The sequence below is a fragment of the Pteropus alecto genome, unplaced genomic scaffold, assembly GCF_000325575.1.
Source record: "Pteropus alecto unplaced genomic scaffold, ASM32557v1 scaffold39, whole genome shotgun sequence".
Classification (NCBI taxonomy): Eukaryota; Metazoa; Chordata; class Mammalia; order Chiroptera; family Pteropodidae; genus Pteropus; species Pteropus alecto.
The window spans coordinates 11,959,510-11,982,224 of NW_006443568.1; the positions used below are offsets into that span (position 1 = coordinate 11,959,510).

At 46.5% G+C, this 22,715-nt stretch overlaps 1 protein-coding gene and 1 pseudogene across 3 annotated transcripts in view; both read right to left on the reverse strand.

Moving 5' to 3' along the window:
- Positions 1-432: 432 nt before the first annotated feature.
- Positions 433-22,715, reverse strand: part of ZBTB40 (zinc finger and BTB domain containing 40) — a 65,405-nt gene continuing 43,122 nt past the window's right edge. For 2 of the 3 annotated variants that reach the window (XM_015598881.2, XM_006924468.3), the window contains exons 7-18: positions 21,226-21,362; positions 20,634-20,835; positions 20,141-20,274; positions 18,412-18,580; positions 17,630-18,097; positions 16,629-16,835; positions 12,759-12,923; positions 9,720-9,934; positions 8,456-8,618; positions 7,666-7,752; positions 6,290-6,516; positions 433-4,453 (exon numbers count right to left, since the gene is read on the reverse strand). In XM_015598881.2, coding sequence (XP_015454367.1) covers positions 4,259-4,453; positions 6,290-6,516; positions 7,666-7,752; positions 8,456-8,618; positions 9,720-9,934; positions 12,759-12,923; positions 16,629-16,835; positions 17,630-18,097; positions 18,412-18,580; positions 20,141-20,274; positions 20,634-20,835; positions 21,226-21,362 — 2,369 coding nt within the window. In that variant the 3' untranslated portion in view covers positions 433-4,258. The remainder of the gene's footprint in view (positions 4,454-6,289; positions 6,517-7,665; positions 7,753-8,455; positions 8,619-9,719; positions 9,935-12,758; positions 12,924-16,628; positions 16,836-17,629; positions 18,098-18,411; positions 18,581-20,140; positions 20,275-20,633; positions 20,836-21,225; positions 21,363-22,715) is intronic. The other variant, XM_015598882.2, reaches the window with a different exon arrangement.
- Positions 15,817-15,935, reverse strand: LOC112473085 (annotated as a pseudogene).

Genomic DNA, 22,715 nt, shown 5'->3' on the forward strand with positions numbered 1-22,715 from the left:
CCTGTATGTGAAGGACTTAACTAAAATTTTCAACAATTCATTAAACCCAGGCTTTTAATTTGTATACTTCTGTGAAGTAAACATAATAATTTCCCCCATTTACAGATGGGTGTTGGAAGAGGGAGCTCGGAGAGGCTAAGTATCCCACCTGAGGTCACACAGTCAGAACGTGGCATAGCTGGGACGTGCCCAAGTCTGACACCAAAGCCTGTCTCTGCAACACTGCACCGCACTTGCTCCCTGGGAAAGAGGGTTCAGGAAACCAGACTCCCATAGGACAGGAGAGCGCCCCTTACCCCCTCCATGCTACACGGCCTGAAGATACACAATAGTTCCTAGGAAACCAGGCCTACGAGGCCTGTTCAACAGCTGCCCAGAGCCAAAAAGAAAACAGGTCTGTTTCATCACAGTCCATTTGAAACTCACACAAAATCATTTTTTTTCAAAGTACATATTTTATTTATATAGAATAGTGCAAGGTGGACACAAATAATGTTTTGTAATCCAATTTATACAGCATCGTGTGCTGGCTAGTTGTCCTGACCACGGGCGGTAGCAGGAGAGGCTGGCCCAGGCAAGGGAAACGATAACCATTTCTGTGATTTGGAAGAGATCTAAATTCGGTTAGCCCAGGGGATACTTTTTTCTCAGCAACATAATCCCCAAAGTACAGACAGCTTCTCTTAGTTACAAGTCGAGTCATAGGTGAGTTTCCTGAGCTTCTGGCCCAAGTCCTACCAGCCCCAGTGTTTTCCATGGCAACAATTACCAATTTGCCTTCACATTCCCTTCAACCCCAAGTCTTCCTCTTACTCCCATTTTCTCTCTCCCTCCTGAGTGTCCCTGGAATACCTGGGAGAAGCTGAGTAGGGCTGGGCCGCTGAATTCTTCCTTTGGGAGGACTGATTAAAACATGCCAGCATTTTTCCTATCACTGCCCAACTTTATAGCCCCAATTTAAAAGAAATATTGCTTGTAAGAACCATTCGACGTAAGGTGAGCAGCTTCTTCCATCCCTTAGTCAATTCATAGACCTTAGGCACGTGAGATTTAAAGGCACATCCCTCCTACCTCATTAATAAGTCATCAGCAACATCACCTGGGGTGAAGGAGAAAGTCTTAGGGCCCACCTCATCTCCTGATTTGGACCATTAGGTGACATTCGCCCCATTCATCCCAGTTGGACTCGATCTCATTTCAGCCTCCAGCCTACCAGAGCTCTTCCCTGGGGGATGAGGGTGATTTGTGTTCTGTGGTCAGTGGGAGGGGCGAGTCAGAGACTGGAATCGCCGGGGGAACCCAGAATCCATACTGCAGACTGCAGTATGCGCTGGGCTAGAAGTTTTCCAAACATAAAGCTTCTGAGAGAGAAGAGATGGGCTTTATAAAACAAACGAGACCTTCGTCTCTGGCCCTGTGCTGCCCTGCTGGTCCCAGATTCTGCTCATGTACTCGGACAGTCCCATCCTCCTATGGCAATGCTTGCTCGTCAATCATCTATTTGCTCTCTTACTTACCTGGGAAGGGCGAGTCCTGTTCCATACGTGACTGCCATCACTCACAAAGAACTAGACTCCAGCGTGGAATCTGCCTGCCATTCCCACCTCACCAGCTGTTTCATGAGCTCTGGGAGCTGAGGTTTGGGGTCTCACTGAACAGAGTTAAGTATTCTGAGAAGCCCAGAGACTCCTCCATATCACCGTAGTGCCCTAGGGTTCAGCCTAGAGGCTACAGGACAGCCGCCATGGCAACGAAGCTAAGAGAACACCACTGCCATACTGAAGCAAGTGATGCGGACTCAGGAGGCCATGATGACAATGTCTTCTGTGGCAGCAGTTCAGAAGGTCTCTTGGGCAGAAGTGGGAGAAAAGAAAAAAATGGCCAAGTAGAGCTAGAAAAAGTCTTCCTACAATAAAATCCACACTTGGGAGTCTCTAGAGAGTAACACTGTAAGATCATCGCCAATGTAGCAAATTTCAAAGGTCCACTCAGAGGAAAGACTAAATTCAAGATGGACCTTCCCTCATTCCTGACTGGAATGAGCACAGGGTTCACGCCCTATGACGAGTGGGCCATGGGCAAGAGTCTACCCAGCAGCAAGTTCGACTTCCGTTTGCTCTGAGCACAGCAGAGCTGCTAGACTGGTGAGTCTGAAGAAAACGCGTGTCATGTCACAATCTGGGTCCGTCAGAAACCTGAGAGAGGGTTTCTTAGTACTTGAAAGGATCTGAAACTTGGATTTAAAACTTAGAGCTTTCTTTATTCAGAAGACTTTAAAAAGAAAAATCACTTTCCCCTATGGGCCCTCGACAGTTAATTTTTTATTTATTTTGTGTTTTGGCTGTTAGAAGTTTTGATGACACTGCAGTTTCCAGCCACAGCCATGGCTCTTGAGGAGCTACATTCTCATCTGCTGGGCTTGGCCTCAAGGCCCTGTGAGCACAGGCCACTCCACTCTCTTTCGGCAGGTTTCATCTACTGTCGGGGGAGATCCAGCTCCAGTTCACCACGTGCAGATCAAGAGCTCTCCTGGTCTGACAGCTCCCAGGACTGAAAAGCCTTAAGACAGAGAGGCAGCCTTGGCACAAGAAGTGAGGGCTTCGTGTGGAGGCGAAGTCTTAAAGGTTTGAGCACCATCTTCTGGTCAGTTTTTGGCTTCTGAGGCTGACATGCCTTTGAAAACTTCATTTACTTCAGAACAAAGATCCCTGAGCTGACAAGCTCAAGTGATTTGCATATCAAAATGAGGACACACTGGAAGAAGGAGTGGCCACCTGGGTAAGCTGGCTCAAGCTGGAACTCGCTGATTACACAGAGCTGGAGGGCCGGCCAGCAAGCATACCAGCCAGTACTAAGGACCCACCTTCTGCCCTTGTAGCAGTGTGTGGCAATAAAAGTCCAGACCATGACCAAAATCGACCCCCCAATCCTGCCTGTACCTGGGGACGTACTTGGAGAAAAGGGGTGAGCTAGTCTTCTGCCTGCCTATACAGCGTGAGAACCAGTGATCACACTGGACACTACCTTCCGCAGGGGGTGAAGCCACGCAATGTGGCAGGAAGCCCTGCCAGCATGTAAACGCTGCACTTACCAGGCTTCAAGGAAAGGAAGATAAATGCTAGTCATTCCCTTCAAACGGCAGGAACCTACGTCCATCTAATTGCACTTCATAATGGATTCCACAAACCATTAATTATCAGATTATATGTTAGGAATTGAAGATAAAAAAGCTTTGTGAAATTCAGACTCCAAAGGATCACTGACCTGCAGTAGCGGTGGCAGTCTGCAAGAGCTCAGACAGCAGGCCACGCACTGGCCTGGACGACGGTGGCAGGAGACAGAGCCAGGGGCAGTCAGAGCACTACTCCATCTGGCGCGGGTTCTTCAGCTTTATTATATGCTCCGAGGGAGGGGGCAAGGCCTCCTGGTCAGGTAGAAGTTGTGGGCTTTGATGAGGGGAAGAGGATGAGGATAATGTGGGAAGGCTGCAGGAACTGGCCTCAGGTACGGAACACCGTTGAGTATCATGGAAAGGCAGGGAGTGTCTTTTTAGCGGGATGGCCACACTGAACACTCCCAGCAGAAACGTTCCAAAGGCTTCGTTTTCAGAAGGGCTGACTGTACTGACGAGGTGGGACTCGGCACGGAAATGAGGCCTTCGGGCATTAATGCGCTGCTACCTGTCCTACTGCCACCATGGGGGGTGGGGGGGTTGGATGATCAAAGCTGCTGGGAGGATGACAGAAGTGAGGGGAGGGCCAAGTGTGCTCAGGCTGGAGGTCCCTGGATGGTCCGTTGGTGCTTTTCTCTCATTTTTAAATGGCCAGAAGGCAATGGCAGTGTTGCAGGCCCAGTCTGTGGGTCACGGTCCCACTTCTGCCACTCGGCACACTGAGAACTGCCGGCACAGCACACAGTTACCCTGGTCCCCAGCTCCCATCTCGCTGCTCTTTCAGACTTTCTGAAGCTCTCTCTACTTGGAGATGGCCAGTGTCACAGAGGCCACAGCAGCAGGCCTCTGGGGAAGTAGGCCTGCCTGCTATGGAGGGCGGTGGTGTCAGCGTTAACGACTCGGACATTGCTGGTTCTGTGAGAACAATGTCGCTTCTTCCATCTGTTTTCCAAGTGAGACCATTTTGGTTGGTGCAAGACTAAGATGCTCACCACTCAGGGTAGTCTGGGGTGGATGGCAAAGGGTGAGCTGTGGAGCGTTCTCTCTGCTGCAAACGCAGGACCCCTCCACTGGATGGGCAGCCACTCACTTGGCCTCACCACAGATCAGGGTCACGGTGCCATCCAGCAGATCCTCCACGGTCACCGCCACGAGCTCAGAGCTGGTCTGAGATGTCTGTGAATCTGGCAAGGTCACGAACACCTGTGAACCAGCGAGCTGTGTCTCCTCCAAAGTGATCACCTGCTCCGTTGAGGCTGCCGGCTCTGGGGTTTGGATCACCTGAAAGGGAAAGACCGTGAGGCTGCTCTGGGCAGTGTCCACACTTAGCTCCCCAGAATTTACATGGTTTTCATCTCATGCTGTAATGATGGTATTTATGTTTTCACCTGAGGAGAGCAATTACATGTGCCTAATGGGAAGAGGCAAATCTAACACACCAGTGATGCAAAAGAGAAGGCAGACAAACAATTTAAATAACTCTGTGTGCTAAATTGCTGTAATTTAGCTCAGTATGCCGTCTCAGGGTGCCTGGACTCTATGATTACATCAGCGAGCACTGGCGCAGTTTCTCACACTGGGTTTTCCTGTCTCGAGGACAACACTGCAGAGGTAAGTGCCATGTGAAAGGAATGCTACGGAAGGTGGTTATTCTCACGCATGAACCATGGAAACTGGAATGATTTAGCAGAAGCCTCCCCTTGCCAAAGATGGCATCTCTGGACCTTGATCAGGCTAAGAACTTCCCTGGTGGCTACATGGCCACAGAGCTAATGGTTATAGGAGGAAGAACAGGAAGACGAAATGTGGCTTCTGTCAACTCACTCGTTTGGCTCACTAGGGCGGCAAGGCAGGCACCTCCTTCTCTCCTTCACAGGCCATACACACCTGTCATATCTGCAGGGCGGCAAGGCAGGCACCTCCTCTCCTTCACAGGCCATACACACCTGTCATATCTGCATCATCCGTTAAAGATGACCTTCATATCTCAGTGGGTAAATCCACCCAGTTCCTGCCTGAACCTCTAAGTTGATGCTTCTGACCTGTGGATATCAGGGCAGCTTGATGTCCCCGATATTTTCAAACCAGAGAGCCCGCAGAGGGCACAGGCACCCTGGCTCTTGAGAACCGGCCAGGAATAGGGAGAAGAACACTAGATGTGTGCAGGCAGCAGCGGGGAAGCCAAGCTCAGCCACGTCTCCGCGCTGCCGGGAGTAAAGAGACCAACTGTGATGTTCCATCAAAAATCATCGAGGAGAGTAGTTTCCAAAGCACGTTTTCTTTCTTTTAGCAATGGAATCTTTTTCCCTGCAAAGAACATCTTACCAAGAATCTGAATATATGAAAAAGCTCAAAGCAGAGCCACTTTGCTTGATATGGCAGCAAGAGTATCGCCCAGAGGCCCACCCGCCTGACTTGCCCTCTGCTCCCCACAAGGCTGGAGAACGTGGTTTATAAAGGACTGCTCCAGGAGGCTGGACAGTGGGACACACAATCAGTCTGGAGTTCCTCTCCAGTCCGCTCACAAATCACTGCCAATCAACAGAAGGGCGCTGCTTTTCCTTCTTCGCCCACCCTCTCTGCAGAGGACAGGAAGAGCAGTAAAGAGGACGAGAGACACAGAGAGACACAAGGCTGGAGCAAGCTTAGCCTTGAAGCATCAGGAGAACCGGCTTTCCATCCCAGTAAAGGCAGAGGCCCGACATGTCTACACGTGTCCTGTGCCCAGCCTGGAGGAGCAATTCAAGTGTTTCAAATGAAAGTGTCCTCAACAAAAGGCCGTCCACCCTTCTCTGAGCTTTCCCGTAACTCTCACAGGAGGTGGGGAAGTGTGTGAACTGGGAGGAGAAGCCAAGGTCATTCAGCTTTTGGAAATTCTTGTTCTAAGCTCCGACTACCCAGGGACCATCTCGCATGTGGCCACCAGGACACTAGTCTTTCCTGTTCTGCGTGGTAAGTGGTCCAGAGAGACTCTTACAGGTCCTCCTGCTGATAAAAGCATTGCTGACAAGCCCTCTGAGAGCTGCAGAGGAAAAGGCTGGGGTAGTGACAGCTGCGTTTAGAAAAGCCTTAGGAAGCCCGTGACAGCCCCCTCGTGTCTGGTGGCCCCTAAGTCACCTGCACCATCTGCGAAGATGCTGCTTGGGTTTCACTGCCTGTCACCTTTGGGTGTTCGGCTTCCAAGTGGCCCTCCAGCTGGGCCTGGGAGGTGAAGAGCTCCCCGCAGAGCTCACAGGGGAAGGTGCTCTCCGACTGCTTGAAGTGCTCCGTGGTGACGTGGTGCTGCAGTGCTCCAGGGAAGCGGAAAGTGGCCGCGCAGTACAGGCACCTGAATGGCTGTGACCCTGGAGGAGGAGAGACAGAAGGGATGGGCTGTGGGGGGACGACAGAGAGAAGCAAGAGTAGGGAGTGGGAACAGGAAGGAGCAACGAGGACTGGGGCCCAAAGGCCTAAAGGCAGATCCAGGTTCTGGGGGACCCAGGCTTCCCTGAAGCCACGGCTTCAGGAGCACTGGATTCAGGCTACATCTGCCTCTGCTGAAGCCTGGTATTCATTCGACTGTAGATAATGATGCTGATGACACTGCATTTTCATCAGTTCTAAGAAGTACATTTTAAAGTCTCTGAAATGGATTCAACGACATCTTACGACTGCTGCGGCCATTTGGGGATAATCGTCAATGACCGTGCACGTGTGAGCACCGACACCTGGTGGAGTCCGGCAGCATCGAGGCCTGCAGAACGTGTCCGTGGCGTGGAAGGAAACGCCTAAGACGGGAGCAGTGCACACCATTAATGGACAGAGACCCAAAGGTTTAGGAGAGACGAGACGAGGCGTGGATGTTCGGAACATTTGGACATTCCCCAAACAGGAATTAAAAGTGGACTAGTTTCATATGGTGCTTGAGACTAAAACCAGCGGCCTCGTTATGTGCTCCATCACCCGTGCTCTTGATGGCAGAGGACAACACCATGTAGGACAACACATGTGTTGACAATCTAAATCGAAAGCTGCTCTGAGAAGCTGGATTCTTACCTTAATATTTATTTCTTCTGTATTCCTTTTAATGTATGTGCACAGGAGTGCATAAAAAGCTGTGTCAAATTAAGTCCAAAGCAGCACTTAGAATAACCTATAAATTCTAAGTGATAAGAAAGCATAGTTTAATTGGCAGTAATTTTTCTTTCTTAATGGTTCATTAAAAGCTGTATTTTATAACTGGCATTTTAGACTTGATGAAATACAGCAGCAGCAGTGATAATCGTGGGTAATGCTTAGGGATGCTTACTGATGCCAGGTGCTAAGTGTTTTCTGTTTACTAGCATATTCAATTCTCAGTTACCCGATGAGGTAGGAACTGCAATTGTTCCCATTTCATAGATGAGGACACTGAGGCACAAGTTACTTAGCCTGGGTTGTTGTGGGGCTGTGAGTGGTGGAGAGGAGATTCACACTGGGCAGTGCAGCTCAACAGCATCTCTGCGGGCACTGACCTGAATGCTGGCACTTGATGTGAACCTGCAGCAAAGCTGGCGTGGGGAAGAGCTCCTTACACTGGTCACATTCATGGAACTTCATATCTGCAAACCACATGAGGAAAGGACAAAAACATGGCTAAGTCTGGAGAATAACAGGGCTGGGGTGGGAGTGATGGCTAACACTCAGAAAAGCATCTACCGACTGCCAGGAACCTTACCCCATTGATATATTAGTACAACCTAGTGGTAAAGACCCCAGATCTGGATCCAGACTACCTGGATGCAAACAGGGTCATGGTGAGAATTAAATGACAAACACATGTGGAGTATAGAGTATAGCGCCTTGAAACCAGGAACTGCTTCATAATTGCTGGCTATTGTGATTATCCCCAAGTCTATCTGCAAGGTATGTATTAATAATGACCATTGTGAAGAGAAAACAGACTCAGAAAAGAGAAGTCACTTGCCAAGGTCATGCAGCTGATGAGTGCTGGAATCAGAATTTGCACCCAGGCCTATCTGCTACCAAAACTGCTACCTTTCCCATGACTCACTCAGGGGCTGGTAGGAGCTTACACTGCCCTAGGTCTCTGAGTTTCAGTACCACTGCCACTCAAGCTATTGTTCCGGATGGACCAGCGTGGCATCCTTCAGGTGTGCTGGGGCAGAACAAAAGTAATTGCCACAGCACACCACACTCTAGCACTGGAAATCAGGATTTGGGGATAGAACCCAGGATGCTGTGTCATCAAGCCACTACCACTCATCAGCTCACCCTCCCTTGTCTACGGCATCCCAACTTCACCTGCATGCTCCGCTTTGATGTGCTTCTTATGTTCAATGGTATTGGAAAAGGTTTTGTCACAGGAGTTGCACTGGAGTGACGAGAACTTTGAAGATCGATGGTTCTGAGCAGCAAACACATCAGGATGGTGGGTTCGATTGTGGTACCACAAACCAGACAATTGCTGCAAGGAATTTGGTAAGTGTTAGGTCATACAATGTTCCAGCAAGCTGATGTGAGGGAGGCTAGTGTCTGTGGGAATAAGATACCTGGTGTCTCCTGAGAGGCTGCTAACAAGCAGGGCTCAGCAGAGAAACTCGCTCCTCACAACAAGCCTGTGAGGGAGGAGTTAGAATCTTCCCAGTGAGACAGAAGCTGAGACATAAAGGTTAGATGATATGCCCAGGGTCACACGATTAGTAAATAGTAGGACCAGGATTCAAATCCTGACCTTCCAAATGACTAGAGCATCTGTTTTTCACCACCGAGCTGTATCAACCTCACTGCTTCCCCGAGGCCCAGGGGTGCGGCAGAGAAACATGAGGAACCGAGGTGCACAATGTCCCTATTCCATAAGCAAGTGTCCCCCTCCCTCCTGGGTTCAGAGAAGCATCGGGATACTCTCCCGACAATTCTACGGTTTCCTAGAGACCAAGCCCAGGTCTCAGTTCTGTAACAGTAACCTTACAACACAAGTTTTGGCACAAAGTTAATTCTCAATTTTTGTTAAACTGAAATTAACTGCTGGCTCCTCCTCTATACCCAAATCTACAGAGGCCAGCAAAGACCATTCTTTTCTCTGTGGGCTTAGAGTTTCTCACAGATGTGATTTTTTTTTTTTAGTTCTATATGCAGTTTCACTTTAAATACATTTCAAATTCTAAGGTAAAAAAGCAGAGCCCTTCTCTGGGAGTCAAAATAAAAAATAAAAAAAATTGTACTAAACAAGATAATTCCAGGCAGTGTTACACATCCTATTGTTATTCTCATGTCCTTTGACACATGGGGTCAGTAGGTTCTAAGGAATGTAAGCACCCAAGGGGGCCAGCAGCATCAGTTCAGAGGCGTGAGAACTCTGATCCAATTAAGCTCCCCCACTGCCTGACTGGCCAGGGCACCCGGAGAATCTGAATTATTACAAGCTGCATTCTTCACGAGAATTGGCCAAATCATCATATCCTGGAGACAAGATGTGCTCCGCAAGACACAAAATGGGAATCAAGGAAGACCAAAGGGAGAGTGGGTCAGGGACAGGGAAAGGGCTCCCAGGGGAAGCTGAGGTCACCTGGTAGGCCTTGTTGCAGATCCCGCAGCTGAAGGGCTTGCCTCCAACGTGGGTCACCATGTGCCGCTCCAGCATGGAAGGGGCGCTGAAGATCTTCCCGCACGTGGGGCAGGGGTGGTACTCCTTGGAGTGCACCTCGTGGATGTGCTTGCGGTGATCCTGCAGTGTGGGGAAGCTCATCCGGCATTTCTTGCAGTCATAGGGATCTTCTATGTCTGGTTCCATGAGGGACATCCATGAGAGGAAGGGGTGGAGGGAAAAAAAAACAACACAGGCAGCAGTGAGGTGTGGGCTGTTGTGTGCAGCTCCATATACAAGATTCTATTTAGAGGTCATATAAGGTCACAGACTTCAAAGACCAGAAGTCAGTGCAGCGATCACCTGACTACCCCCTGCCTTCATCCTAGGAGGTGGGACTCCTCCGAGGCTTCTAAATTAATCACTTCGGCAGTGTCAAATAGTTCACCTCAATTCCGCATTTTACATCTACACGTTAAATTCCATTTTACTTTACAGGGTGTATCGCTCTTGCTCTTCCTCTTCCCTTGCTTGCAGTGGGCATTTTGTTTTCCAATTCTCTATAGAGATTTCCAACACATTCCCCAGAGTACCACTACTTCTTTTGTTGTCAGTCATACGAATGACAGGAGGAATGCCTCCCTGCATCCCACTTTAGATTCAATAATAAAAATACTTTCATAGGTAATGTTTAAAGAGTGCCATATGACAGGCACCTTCTAAGTGCCTCATATTTATTAACCCACTTAGTCCTTCCAATAGTCCTATGAATAGGTTCTACTACCAGTCCTATTTTATAGATGAGGAAAATCAAGGCTGGTGGCGTGCCCAAGAACACAAGCAGGAAATGGCTGAAGTAGGTCACAATCCCAGCTTTCACTCCCAAGGCCATTCTCTGAGCTACATGCTTAATTGGATGAGCCAATTCTTCAGTGGGATCTCAAAAATAAGAACTAGCACTGATGAAGAATATATTTGCCATCCCTATGGCAGGGAACTTCAGTCTTTCTGAAAACAACAGAAAGCAAAATGTTTTAATAATAAAACCCTTTGCCCACAAGAAAGGTACAGCCCATGAGCCAATCTTATATGTGCAGTGATTCAGATTAATCAGGAATTCTGACATGCAGCAGTACTCGGTATCATTAACTAGTTTCCCTGTGGACATGAGCTCTTAAAATCTTGGTTTTTACACTGTCTTTTCAGATACTATGAAGTAGTTCTCCATAAGCAGTGATGGGCTCCTATGAAACAGGTAAGGAAGTCAGAGAGGGACTTGGATGCTGGGCCTGCTGTCAACGATATACCCTAAGGCAGTGGTTCCCGACCTTTTTGGCACCAGGACTGGTGCTCCTAGGAGAATCTAATGCCTGATGATCTGAGGTGGAGCTGAGGCGGTGATGTTAGCTCTAGGGAGCGGCTGCAAATACAGATGAAGCTCTGCTCCCTCGCAAGCTGTTCACCTCCTGCTGTGTGGCCTGGTTCCTAACAGGCCACGGACCAGTACAGGTCCACGGCCTGGGGAATGGGGGCCCCTGCTCTAAGTCATGGCAAAATGTTTCGGGTCCTCTCCATTGTGAAAACTGATGTCTTCCCATTCCTGACTTCTATATAAAGCTACTGGGAAAAGGAGACTAAAGCAGAATGTCATTTAAAAGGGTCGAGAGGATATCAAAATGGAGGCACTGGATCCAAGCCGATCTCACTCATCTGGAAGTCTACTGCAATGGAATTTTTTTGGACAATCTTGTAAACTCCTTGCAGGGTGGAGAGGGTGGCACTTTATATTCTTTCTGCATTGCCCAGTGTCCAGCCATGTGCTAGGCACACAGGAGCACTGGCAAAGTCCTTTGCCAGCTGGCTGGTGGGAAATTTGAATGCGCTGACATGAAGCGCAGGCACTGCCTTTGCCAAAACGTAGAAACTGGTGTATGGGGAACAGGCGTGGGGAGAGGAGGAAGGAAGAAGGGTGTGCATGGTGCATGGCATGCAAGAAAGACAGGGTTTGATGCTGGAAAATGACACCCGAAGGGGTTGTTCTTGTCACACTTTCTGGCATTTATTGAGCATTTTTTTGTGTGTCAGATATGGAGCTTCATGCTTTACATGTGATAGCTCACTTCATGTTCACAACGATCCAAGGTGCTGGCGTGATTATTTCCTTTAAGTTTACAGAAGAGGCCTAAGAGGCTTAGGGTAGGTAAAGGAATTTGTTTAAGGTCTCAAGGAAGTAAATGGCAAGGTCAAGACGCAAATCCGGGCCTGTGTGATTTCAGAGTCCAAGCTCTTAACCCCCTGCTGTGCTGTGCTCCTGCTGCAGCAACAGCAGCTGCTGAAAATGTGAGGTGGCCAGCCAGGTGTCACATGGCCAGCTCCTGATGATGTACTGGGGAATCACGAAGTTCCTCTTCCTTCTTGTGCGTGTGTGTTCAGTAGAAGTGTATTTTTGTCTGTATCAGTTCTAGTAGAAGGGGAGAAAGATGGGGGCAGACCCCATTAACTGAGTGAATACAATGACATTTGTAAGAGAATCTTGGCAGAAGGCTTTTAAGGGAGTGTGACCAGGGACCACTTACGATGGATTAACTCAGAGAGTGTCCAGGTGGCTCCTCTGGGAGAAGGCGGGTATGACCATAAGATAGAGCGGGGAAGGAGGGCACGAGTAGAAAACAGAAGCTCAATAGACTAATGAGAATATTCTGGAGCTCAGCGAGCCTGTCTGTTACAGAGGCTCTTTCCTTCAAACATAATTTGCCTCCTTCAGCCAAACAGGGCCAGGTGAGCTAAAGAGGAAGACAAAATAGTAGTCTGGACAGAGAAATAGGCATCGTACAATGACATGTTGAAATGGGATTTCTCTTGAAATAGAAATGAGGGACTTTAGGTTTAGCAGAACCGTGAGGGGAAGGCGGTGAATGGGGCCCAGCTCTGGTGAAGTGACAATTCGGTTGTGATTGTTACAAGTCTTCTCAGGGCCAGGCCTGGTGCTGAGTGCCCGACATCCAAAACCTCAGTACATACTGTGAAAGGTGTGCAGGTGGATGGAGAGGCCATTGGCTTGTCGGAAGCCCTTGCCACAGTCCCTGCAGACATATGGCTTGTCCCCGGTATGGGTCCTCACATGGCGGGACAGCTCGATGGACTGGGCAAACACAGCATCACAGTACTGGCATGCATACATTTTTCCTGGAAATATACATGAGTTTATTAGAGCCAGCACTAAACATTTATGGCACTCCTAAAGAAAATCACACTCTAAGGCCTGGAAATACAATTTGCAACATAACAGTAAAACATCAGGCAATTTGTAATACACTGAGTGAGAGATGTGAGCCATCCTATCAGACGATACCTCACAAACACAGCTGATTAAACAGACAGGGTGTCAGTGTGGTCTCCCTACCCTGAGCAATAAGGACAGAGTTCTTATCACGCAAGATTACCCATCTGTTAACCAGGACACCACAAGAATGGAAGAGCTCATTCCACTCCCAGGAAACAGAGATACCCTTGTGCCCAGAAACACCCCAGTCTGGAGCCCTGGAAACATATTCATTCAGTGCAGAACTGCAACTGCACATAAAGGCGAGAGACATGGATTAGAGAAAAACGAAAGCCTTCCCCCAGTGACTCTCTACAGTTATTACGAACCACTTGGCTTCTCTATTTTCTCATTCACATGATGAGAATATAATGACCAGACTGACAGAGACTGTTAGAAAATATGGTAAAGGGCAAGTCTGGGAAACTGGCACTTGTAAAAAACGCTACACCAACTGTACCTCCAAGTTCCCTTATGGACCAAAAGAAAAGCAGGGAAATCAGTGAGGCGAGGGCCCAGACCTCCCAAGTCCTACGGCCTACTTAAACTACGGCAGTCAACCTCATTTTCGTTTTTACATAGTTGGCTTTGAAATAAGATTCTGTTAGAAAAAAAGGGCTTCTTAAGTCAAGAGTTAATGTTATTGAGAAGCCCCAGACTTAGTCCTTGGCCCTCTTCTGAATCCTCGCTTTCTAGATGATCTTATCTCAGAGCCTTGTATCCCATCTGCACACTACAAGTACCCACATTTATGTCTCCAGCTCCCAGCTTTCCCCAGAACGCCAGACTTCTATATCCAACTGCCTATTACTCTCCTTCTCTACCTGGAGGTCCAATAGGCATCTTAAATTTATCATATCCAAAACGGAGCTCCAGATTCTCTACCTATCCTCTCGCTCCAATTTTCCCCACTTCGGGCAGCATCGTTCACCCAGTTGCTCACGCCAAAAACTCCACAGCCATCCTTAATTCTCTTCTCCCTCACATCCCTCATCCAGAACCCATCAGCAGTCCTGTTACTTCCACTTTCAACAATATAGACCCGAACATAACCATTTTTCACACCCCGCCCAGCACAACTCTAGTTGACAGTTCTGTCAACCTCTACACTAGACTACTTGCAATGCCTCCTGTCTCTCTGTTTATACTATAGTCTTGCCTTATTACCTATAATCCATTGTCCGGAGTGGACAGAATTAACTTTAAAAAATGTAAATCAGATCCTATCACTCCTTGGCTCAAATCTTTCCTATAGCTTCCTGTGGTAGCCAGAATAATGGCCCCAAAGATGTCCATGTCACATCCCCTGAAACTTGTGAATATTGTTACCTTATGTGGCAAAGGGACTTTGTAGATGAGATTAAGCTAAGGATGCTGAGATGAGAAAGAAGAGTCAAAGGAGGAGGCGTGATGACAGATGCAGAGGCAGGAGTGGAGCCGCTGTGGGCCAAGGAGCGCGGGCAACCTCTACGAGTTGGGAAAGGCAAGGGATGAGCCTCCAGAAGGCGCACACACTGCCAAAACTGGTTTTCGCCTCGTAAGACCCATTTTGGACTTTTAACTTCCAAAGCAGTAAGATAATATATTGTGTTGTTTTAAGCCACTATTTATGGTAATTTTTTACAGCAGCCATAGAAACTAGCACAGTTCACATAAGAATTGAAGTCCTACTTTGGCTTATAAGACTCTGCAAGATGTGGCCTTTGGTGTCCTCTGTGACTTCATCTCTCAAAACCCTTCCCTCATTTACCCTGCTTTGGCCCCTTTTAGTTTTTTCTGGTCTCTCAAACAGCTCAGGTTCATTCTGCACTTAGGGTGCTTTCCTCTTAGAGCTTCCTCTGGTCCCATCTCCCACGTCTTCAGGTTTCTACTCAAATCTCATCTCTCAGAGACCTTCTCTGATATAACATAGTGCCCCACCCCCAACCCTGTCATTCTCTTGCTGGTTACCCTGCTTTATTTTTCTTTATAGCAAGAGCACAATCTGAGTTTATATTCCACATTCATTATTTTAGGGTCTATTGTACCCGTTGGGACGTAAGCTCCATGAGAGCAGGGCGTGTATAGTTACACTATCCTCAGTGCCTAGGATAGGGCTCGAGAAACTCATTTAATCAGTAAATGTTTACTGAGGGCCTACTATTGCTAAGTACTCTTCTGAGTTCCACAGATGGGAAAAAAAAAAAGACAAACAGCTCTACTCTCATGAAGCTTGCATTCCAACGGGGGGCGGGGGACTACCAAATAATAGGTAGATAATATATCATGATAACCACTATGGAGGAAACTGAGGCAGGGGACTGGGACTGGGTGGCTGAGATTTTATACAGGGTGGTCAGGAGAGGACTCGTGCAGGAGAGGGAGTGTGAGCACACTTGAAGAGGTGAGGAAGTGAAGCACGGAGGGGTCTGAAGGGAAAGCATTCCGAGCAGAGGGGAGGGCGAGGACACGGGTCCCGTGGCAGGGAACTGCAAGTCGGAGGCCTCGCCAGGAGGCTGCAGTGGGTAGAGCAGAGCGGCTGAGGGGCGGGAAGTCAGAGATGGTCAGAGATCATCAGGGGACTTGATCACAAGGAACTTGATCACGAGGGTCTGCTAAGGCCTTCAGTTTTACAGGTGACAAGCCTTTGTAGGGTTTTGAGCAGAGAAGCGACAGGATATAGTTTCTTTTTCTTTTTTTGGCGAGACAACCCTTGATTGACCTTACAGGTTGCAAGGACCTTGTCAGCTTACAATCCCTTATTTTTTTACTTTTTTACGCCTATAGCACCTGTTCTTCCTAGGTGGTCTCCCATCCAAGTACTAACCAGGCCCAACCCTGCTTAGCTTCCAAGATCAGACGGGATTGGGCTTGTTCAGGGTGGCACTGCCGTAGACTATAGTTTAGTTTCAAAAGGATCACTTGAGTCTGTGTATTGAGAACACTGTTCAGAGAAAGGGTGAGGGAAGGAAGCCAGTTAGGAGGCAACAAAAACATCCAGGTGAGGTGATGATGGCATTATTACCTACACATAAATGCTCCAAACTATACACAGAATCCTCGGAGCAGTCTTCCCTGACAAGGCTCCTTCCCTCCCCTGGACTAGAAACCCCTACTTCATTCTTCCCAACTCCCTGGTCTTATTCCACATTACACCACTGATGATGCCACACTGTCACTGTGTCTACACCAGACACTCGAGACCATCAGCGCTGTGAACACGGGAATTCCAGCTTAGTCTCTCGGCACCTGCCACTGCCCAATCCACAGGAGGTGCTCAACCAAGGTGCTTCTCATGCTTAAACTCCACCTCAAAGTCCAAGGAATTCCTGGCTTTATGTAAATTCTATAACTATAAGGTCGTAACACTATGTTACTCAAGTCTCTCTTCAGAAATTCTCACCATAGCATTTTACATGCCTGTGCACAAGCGTATTGCTAGTCATCTGTGTGCCTAGAGACCTTATTACGTTCTGTTTTGTTTTTAATCCTCTTGAGATACATATACCATGACTGATTCCAAGTGGGGTTTTAGGCAGCTCACGCGGTTAAAGGCTGCAGGAGAAATGAAGAAATTCCCCATGCCTTACCTTCTGAGTGCTTCTTCTTGGTGTGGTAAGCCAGGGCGGAGGCCTGGGTGAAGGTCATGAGGCAGTGCTTGCACATGAACGGGCGGTCCCCAGTGTGAAGGCGAAGGTGGTTCTTCAGGGTAGAATTGGCTGCAAACTTTGCCCCACACTCTTCACAGGAGAAAGGCTTCTCGTCAAAGTGCTCAGTCAGTTTGTGGTACTGCATGCCTAGGGAAGCCATGCCAGGGACCAGAGAGATACTCGTAATCAGTGTCATGGAGCCAGCATGAGGATACATCACATAGCACTGTCTCAGTCCAGGCCTCAAGAGGAAGCACAGTATGAACCACAGGACGCTGGGCTATGCTCGCTCTGACTTCACATAGCTGCTCATCTCATACCCATGCTGCCCATCTGCCCCAAAAGTCACCTCGGTCCCATTCATGGTTTAATTAGGTATGAAGTATCTGGGGTTTACCTTTCCCATCCAATCTCTCTCTCTCTTAAAGAGGACCCAGTCACCCCAAAAGGGTAAAACAAAACTCAACTTTTATGTTTCGTTAGGTTTATCCAACATCTGGGGCAAGAGAAAATAATTCTGACTCTGCATCCCATGGCCTCCATGACTCTTGTTCATTATCAAGAAACAGATGATGCATGGAGGCCTAAGAGTCAGTTATTAAGGAGCTGGTTATCGTTGTGAATGCTAACGGCCACGATTCACTGAGTACTAACTCTACTGTAGGCACTGTACGAGGTGTTCAGCTCTATTATCTTAAATAGAAGATTATCTATTATCTCTATAATCTGAAAAAGTAGATGGTTAACAGATGAGAAATTAAAGTTCAAAGAGCTGATCCCAAAGCTCATGCTCTTCTCCAAACATTACCCTGCCTCTGTAGGAAATGGCTCTAATTTCTAAACCATCCACGGCTCTTACTGCAAAAAACTAGAGGCCAGGCCTGGAATCCAAATTACAATATCCAGAATTATCCTCGACTACTTTGCCTTCTTGAAAGTACCTGAGGCATGAGCAAATTCTCTTCCACAGAGATCACATGTCACTGGAAGCCTCTTTTTCTTCTTCTTGGGGACCTCAGGCTCTCCACCTGCACCATGGGCCTCCAGCTGATGTTTCTCCAGCTCTTTCTTAGAATCCTTGGTCTCGTTACACTCCTTACACTGCACCTGTTTGCTCCTGGCCACCCGGCAGCGCTTCATGTGCACCTTTAGGCGGCAGTAGAAATGGAAGCTTTTGTCACAGGCCTTACAGATGAAGCTCTTCTTGGCAGAGTCTGGGGAGGCAGAAGCATCCTTCTCTTGTTGTTCTGGCAAGGAACTGGTCTCTCCTTGATCTTTCTGTTTTCCAGACTGGCAGTCTTCCTCAGCGGGCTCAGCTGCCTTTTCATCTGCTTTGTTGTTGGCTTCAAGGTGAAATTTATTACTTACCTTCCATCTTTCCTTCTCTCCATTTTCCTGAGTAAGAAAACCTGCAGAGGAGAGAAATCTCATGGCTCTGGGAATTCTCTGTGTCTACTTTGCTTTCTAACTTTTCTTCTTAAGAGGAGAATGTAGACTACTTGAGACCCTCATAAAACTCTGAAGCATTATCACTACCATCTTTACTTTCTGATTTACATAAAGAGCATCATTTTATGTCTATGTTTGTGACTATTCTAAGTACTGAAAGCATATAAAATAAATAAGGTAGCAATAAATTAACTCCTATGACCTGCTGCCTCTTCTCTCCAACAAGGAAACCACCTGGGGGCCCGAGAGGCCCCCACCTCACCCCTTTTCTCACCAGCGAATGCTAGCTCTTGCATGACAGGCTGCAGGCCTGGGAAAGATCTGTGGATGCCGCACAGGAGGTGACATATCTCCACAGCTGAGATGGCTTTTTCCTTGGCTCTGCTCAGCATTGCTCTCAGGAGTACTTGAGGGCTGGCTGTTTCACAGGAAATGCTCAAAATCTAAATGAACACCAAGAGAGAAAGGTTTGTGGTTAATATCAGATTTTCTATATGGTTTACAATTTTTAAAAAAAGCTAACTTCAGGAAGGCATTGCTCCATATCCATAACAAGTTTACATTTCTTGTGATAAATGTAGTGGAGAGCCCTCTTTCCCAAAGAATAGGGAAAGTAACAGAATAAAGAAAAAGGAGGCACATGTGAAGATGAATGTGCAAGGAAGCATTAAGCATTTTTTATGAGAAATATCTTCTCAGAAACCAAAGAACTTTTCTACATCTTAATATTAAAAGCTTGGAAAACTGTAGGATTTGGTTGTTAATGTTTTTGTCTTGAAGATCAAAATAATTTTTCATAATATATAATTGTCTCAATGTCTGGAAGTAATTCTGCATGATCACCGGCTTCACATTTTTGATACTTAGATGTACCCTTTAAACACCATTTTCTTTCATAAAGAAACTCAGCTTTTTAAAGAAGGTTCAAATAGGGGCTTTAAAGAGGCCAAGAATATTATTTCAAAGCCGTCCTCTTTTAGAATGTTAAAGCTATCAGCAGAAAGAGTCAGAACACTGAGAAAATAAAGCTAAACCATCCACAGATGGCCAAATGGAATTTTCATTTTGGAAGACATTTTATTTCTGCTCTTTTCAAGTCTATCTAAATAAACCTGATGTCCCTGGAGGCAGGCATGAGACTAATTAATGAGGCTAAAACCGATCAATTGCAGAAGCCCCATCTCTGAAGTATGTGGTATGCTGGAGAGAGTCTAGCAGATGAATCCTTCCTCTGAAGCCCACAGAAATGAGTGCCATCTTCTTCCCATCTGAGAGTCAGACTAAGGTGGGGCTTTCACCTGTGTGAACAGTTAGAAACCAGCCCTCTGCACATCTTCCACACCTCCTTGGATCAAAAGGCACTAAAGGTGAATCTGTAGTTTAATTTTATGTTCCTTTATAATTCTTCCCTACTCAAGCTGCACATGCTCCTGGACTGGACATCCATTAATTCTCTCCCAGTCTCCACCTGGTTTTTCTGGGATGCTGGCCACACTGTGAGAAGCCTTACAGAAAATGAGTTGGCACTATTTGCTACCCCATATGGGCAAAAGCTTTGTTCTATGTTTATCTTGGCTCTTTCTAAAAGCCAGAATGGAGCATGTAATAAGACCATTTTTCTTTCCTTCCTCTATAAGAAATTGCTTCTTAAAACATGTTAGAGAACAGTATCATGGCTCCTTTTGAGTTTACCAAGGTTTTAGACAAGTGGAATAAATCTAGGTGTGAGTCGCATGAACTTGGGTTCAAATATTGGCTTCATCTCTGACCAGTTGGAGCATCCTAGACCCTTTGGAGCCTCAGTTCCCTTAGCTGTAAAATGTGGAAGACATCATCTGCCACTTAGCCTTGGGAAGATTAAAAGAGCAAAAGTATTGTGAACTGCAGAGGGCTCAGCACACAGCAGGAGTTGGTTCTTCCCTTAGGACTGAGGCAGTCCCAGGCACCAACTCTGTCAAACTCTCTAAAATAAAGTGTTTTTTTTTTTTATATTCCCACCATACCTCTTTCACAGTCTCTGTTAGGTGCTCTTCCTCTGAGGCAAAGCCCTTGACTTCAAGCCTGTGTTGGATGGCCTCTAGGATCAATTTGTGATGCCTCAGCATGGTTTCTAAGGCAGCACTTTCTGGGGCAGTCACTGAAAGAAAGGGAGATTGAAAATTCAGTAGTAAAACGACGAGCACCATTTTTTCCCTTCACCTTTTCTCAACTTGGCTCTTCATAATGAGAATATACTTCACCTATCTCCTACCTGGCGTTGGGATTGAGGAAAATGGCAAAAAGCACTGCATCCAGAGTATAATTACTGGTATAAGCTTAGAATACTTACTACATATTTTATTTAAAAAGGTTTATCCTCTTGAACAAAATTGCCAGTCCTTACTTGCAATGGTAGGGTTGTGGAAGACTACCATCCGAGAGTTCTTTCTGTTTTCTGGGAAGCCTGACAATAATCTCTAGTGGGAGCAAAGCTATGACAGAGGCCGGGTCACCTACCTGCCTGGAAGAAAGCGTCGGCACCAGGCTCCCTTCGTATTTCCTCCAAGAGCAGGTTCAACGGGCAGTTCTTTGTCTCCTGAGCCACCAGCAGCAGTTGCCAAATGGCGGTTGCAGAGAGAGTCTGCTTTTCTAAAACTGCTGACAGCAAAGAACTGAAACCACCCGAACCAGAGTCACGTTTCACAAGCTTCTCCATGACCTTCAAGATGCAGCACAAACACATAAGGGACTTTCTAGCCGCCTGCCCAGCCACAGAGCTGTAAGTCTGAGTACTGGGTTACAGGGAACGTATTTCTGCAGAGGAGTTTTTCAACATCCTACACCTCTCTCAACCTGAGAGATTTCTATATACAACAAAGTTCTATACTCCTTTTGAATGCCTTTCCTTATTAATGCAGAAATTACAACTATCCTACTTGCCATAAAAACTGAATCATCTTCTTTTTTTTCTACTAATCCCTTAGCAGTTCTCAACATGGCTGTATGTATATATTTATATAAAATATATATATTTTTATATATATATACACACATCATTTTTCCTACTACCTCATTTGACCCTCTCCCTCCCTTTTTTTCTCCCTCTTACCTCTCTTTCTCCAGGGGCTAACCTCTTCATATTTGGGATCATTTTCAGTAACATCTGGTTGTCTGTGAAAATCTCAGAGAGGTTTTCGTGATACCGTCTCAATAGCTCAGTCCCATAATTCTCAGGGCTTGCTTGGACTGTAAGGATAATGGCAAAAACAATAATGTTCACTGGAACGAAACCTCCTTAAGGGCTTCTCCTACAGAAGACCAGGGGAGTTACAAGCGAGAGAGGAAGAGAGATCAGCCAAGAGCTCTGTCTCCGCTGGAGAGTACGTTCAGCTCCTGGCTTGGGGCCTCATACACATGAGTATGATCTCTTTCGGTCGACACTTAATCACTCGGTGCTTTAGGGTCACAAAACCACTAAGCCTTTCAAAGTTAGCGTCCGGTGGTAGAAGCTAGCGATTACTCAACGGGAGAGTAATTAGAAGGCTGCACTTGTAAGAGATTCAGATGTACAGATTCAAGGGGTGTTAGTCATCAAGCCTGAGGTAAAGGAACCATGTGGTGGTCCAAAATGCAGGCAGGCATGAGTCATGAGTCAAGACTGTGGCAGTGAAGGTGACCCACTGTTCTTCTGTTTATATGCCCTTTGAGCCAATCTGCAAGGTACTCTCTTTTAAGAGGTCATATTTATTTGAAAGAAAGAAAAAATCAACACCATCAGGCATTTCCCTTAGCTTTGCAGTTATTTTAAAATGTATTCTCCTTTGGAACAGTAAGTGTACTGCTGGGAATCTAACCTCAAGAAATGATCTGAAGGCAAAAAAAAAAAAAAAAATCTACGTACCAAGGTATCTGTCACTGTATAACTTGTGGTAATGATGATGATGATGAAGATAATAACAGTATTTACTGAGTGCCTATGATGTGCTAGGCACTATGCATGTATTATGTCATAGTAGCCACAAAAACGAATGTGACATGTACCATTCTTACCTTCATTTCACAGTGGCGAGAATGAGGGTCGGAAAGCTTAAGTCACTTGCTTACGGTCATATAGCTACAAAACGAGTCGGGATGCAAAATCAGGTGGTCTTGAGAGTCTTAACCATGATGCTACATGTGCCCCCACACAAGGGCATGAGTCATATGTCATACTCATACTTATGATGGAAAACTACACAGCCTTCTCAAAAAATGGGATTATAAGGAGGTTTTTGTAATGTGGAGAATATTTATGTTATCCTGTTAAACAGGAAAAATTATAAAATTATAAAATATGGTAGAGTATCTTAACATTATAAAAACAATGGGACAGATAAAATGTCAATGTGTGAATATTGATATAATCAAGTGGTAGGATTTTAGGTTGTTTTCTTCCTAATTTTTCAAACTGTTCAAGTTCATATATGTGACTTTTATAAGCTAAAAAAAAAAGTCCTTTCATTACCCAAATATGCTTTTTCTGAAAACCATCTAGTCTCAAATGCTCTGGGATCAGGGAGTACTGGCTAGAGTTGGAGTTTTTCTAAGGAATGGGATATG